The 1,555-nt window shown below is 29.5% G+C and overlaps 1 protein-coding gene across 2 annotated transcripts; it reads right to left on the bottom strand.

Annotated features, from left to right (window-relative positions):
• On the bottom strand, positions 1-1,490 carry LOC141817327 (putative transcription factor KAN2; the record flags this gene model as incomplete). Of its 2 annotated transcripts, none has more annotated exon segments than XM_074704999.1 (3): positions 1-286; positions 410-473; positions 1,352-1,490. In XM_074704999.1, coding segments are annotated over 3 exon segments (320 nt in total), but the record flags the coding sequence as incomplete, so codon positions are not given.
• Positions 1,491-1,555: the final 65 nt, after the last annotated feature.

The following is a 1,555-nucleotide window of genomic DNA, read 5'->3' as shown; positions in this document are numbered from 1 at the left end:
TTTCCTCGCAATACACACATGTAGCATAATATTGAGGGTTAACGATAGAATGTTTCGGTTTGAAATATCGAGTACATATTGCCTTTTGGTTCAATTGTCTTGTCTCTCTTTCTTTTGAACTCTTTATTTGACCATGAGCAATACTCCTTTTGCACTACTTTTAAATAGGTCATTGAGACCCCCTTAAAGAGAACTCAATATTAGGTTGGCCCGAGCTCAATGTCTCCGACACACAAGACGAGTTCAAATCCGAACACATTTCCAAGCTTTTCGATTCCACATCCTTCTACAAAAAATTTAAAAAGGAAACTTTATAACATATGCATCAAAATGTGCTCACTAAAATTAACTTCAAGTGTTAATTTTCTATAATCTATTGTTTTAGAGAAAAAATGTACTTATTTGTTACCTTAAATGGCTTCACACTTCTTGTGGTGGAATCACTAGGAAAGCCATTGGAGGAGCCTCCCCTACTACAAAGAAGTTCATCACATAATATTTTAGTTCATGCATACACTTAATTCTAAACCAATAGAACAAAACATAGGTTACCTCTTCATTAAGGGAGGTTAAATCCATCTAATACATGTGCATATTAGCACCCCAAAAGCTAGCATAAGATTTATTCACCTTTATCACTTTTGGTTCTTTTTAGGGTTTTTGAACCATTGAAATGAATCATGTGAGTGATTCACAATTAAAACTATGCTATTTAGTTAAGTTATGAAGAGCTATGGTGGAAAGCTAAAGAGCTATAGAGATATGCATGGCTTCATTGAGAAGCCATTGTGAACACAATTTCTTTTTTTCCATTTTTTCATATTTAAATAATTAATTAGTAAGGATGAAAATAAATTACTTATAATTTTCTACAACTTTATATATAGTCTAATATACCTAAGCTGTCCCACGGGTATAATGCAGTGGTAAAATATTTAATGGTAAATTTTTTAAAGAGTAATAAGAAGATCAAAATTTAAATTTTAAATAGGATGAATATTCTAGAAATTATAATTTAAGTATTAATTGAGTAGTATTTACATTATTATATTCCATCTTCATAGATATTTTTTTTCAAATTTTAATATTTTTGAAAAATATCTACTTCTCAATTAAACAAATTTTAATAAAAGGTATATATAGGAGCACGGATATCAAAGCACGTGATCTATTATCCAAAATAAAGTTTAACTTTATACATGCATGTCAATACTATGGCACAATATTCCATAACTTTTGACCATTATATATATATATATAATATAATCATGCACGTTTTTAATGAAGTTTATGCATGGACAATGAAGAAATCATAATAATAAATTAACAAAAAAATGAATTAATCAATCACCTCGATGAATTATTGCTGCAAGAGTCATTGCGAGTGGCTCCATGATGTGATCTTACTCTTTGCGTGCTTGGATTAATTTCCACCAAATTGTCATCACATATTTCTCCATTTGACCCGTTCTCAAATCCATCAGATTGCCCTACAATTCATACATAACAAAAAATAAAATCAAATAAAATAATTAATTAAAGAAAAACAAAGAAG

The sequence above is a fragment of the Curcuma longa genome, unplaced genomic scaffold, assembly GCF_044706935.1.
Source record: "Curcuma longa cultivar G26 ecotype Majalengka, Jawa Barat unplaced genomic scaffold, ITB_CL_G26_1.1 contig_20129, whole genome shotgun sequence".
NCBI lineage: Eukaryota > Viridiplantae > Streptophyta > Magnoliopsida > Zingiberales > Zingiberaceae > Curcuma > Curcuma longa.
Note: the sequence above shows the minus strand (reverse complement) of the source record. Positions and strands in the feature narration are given on the sequence as shown.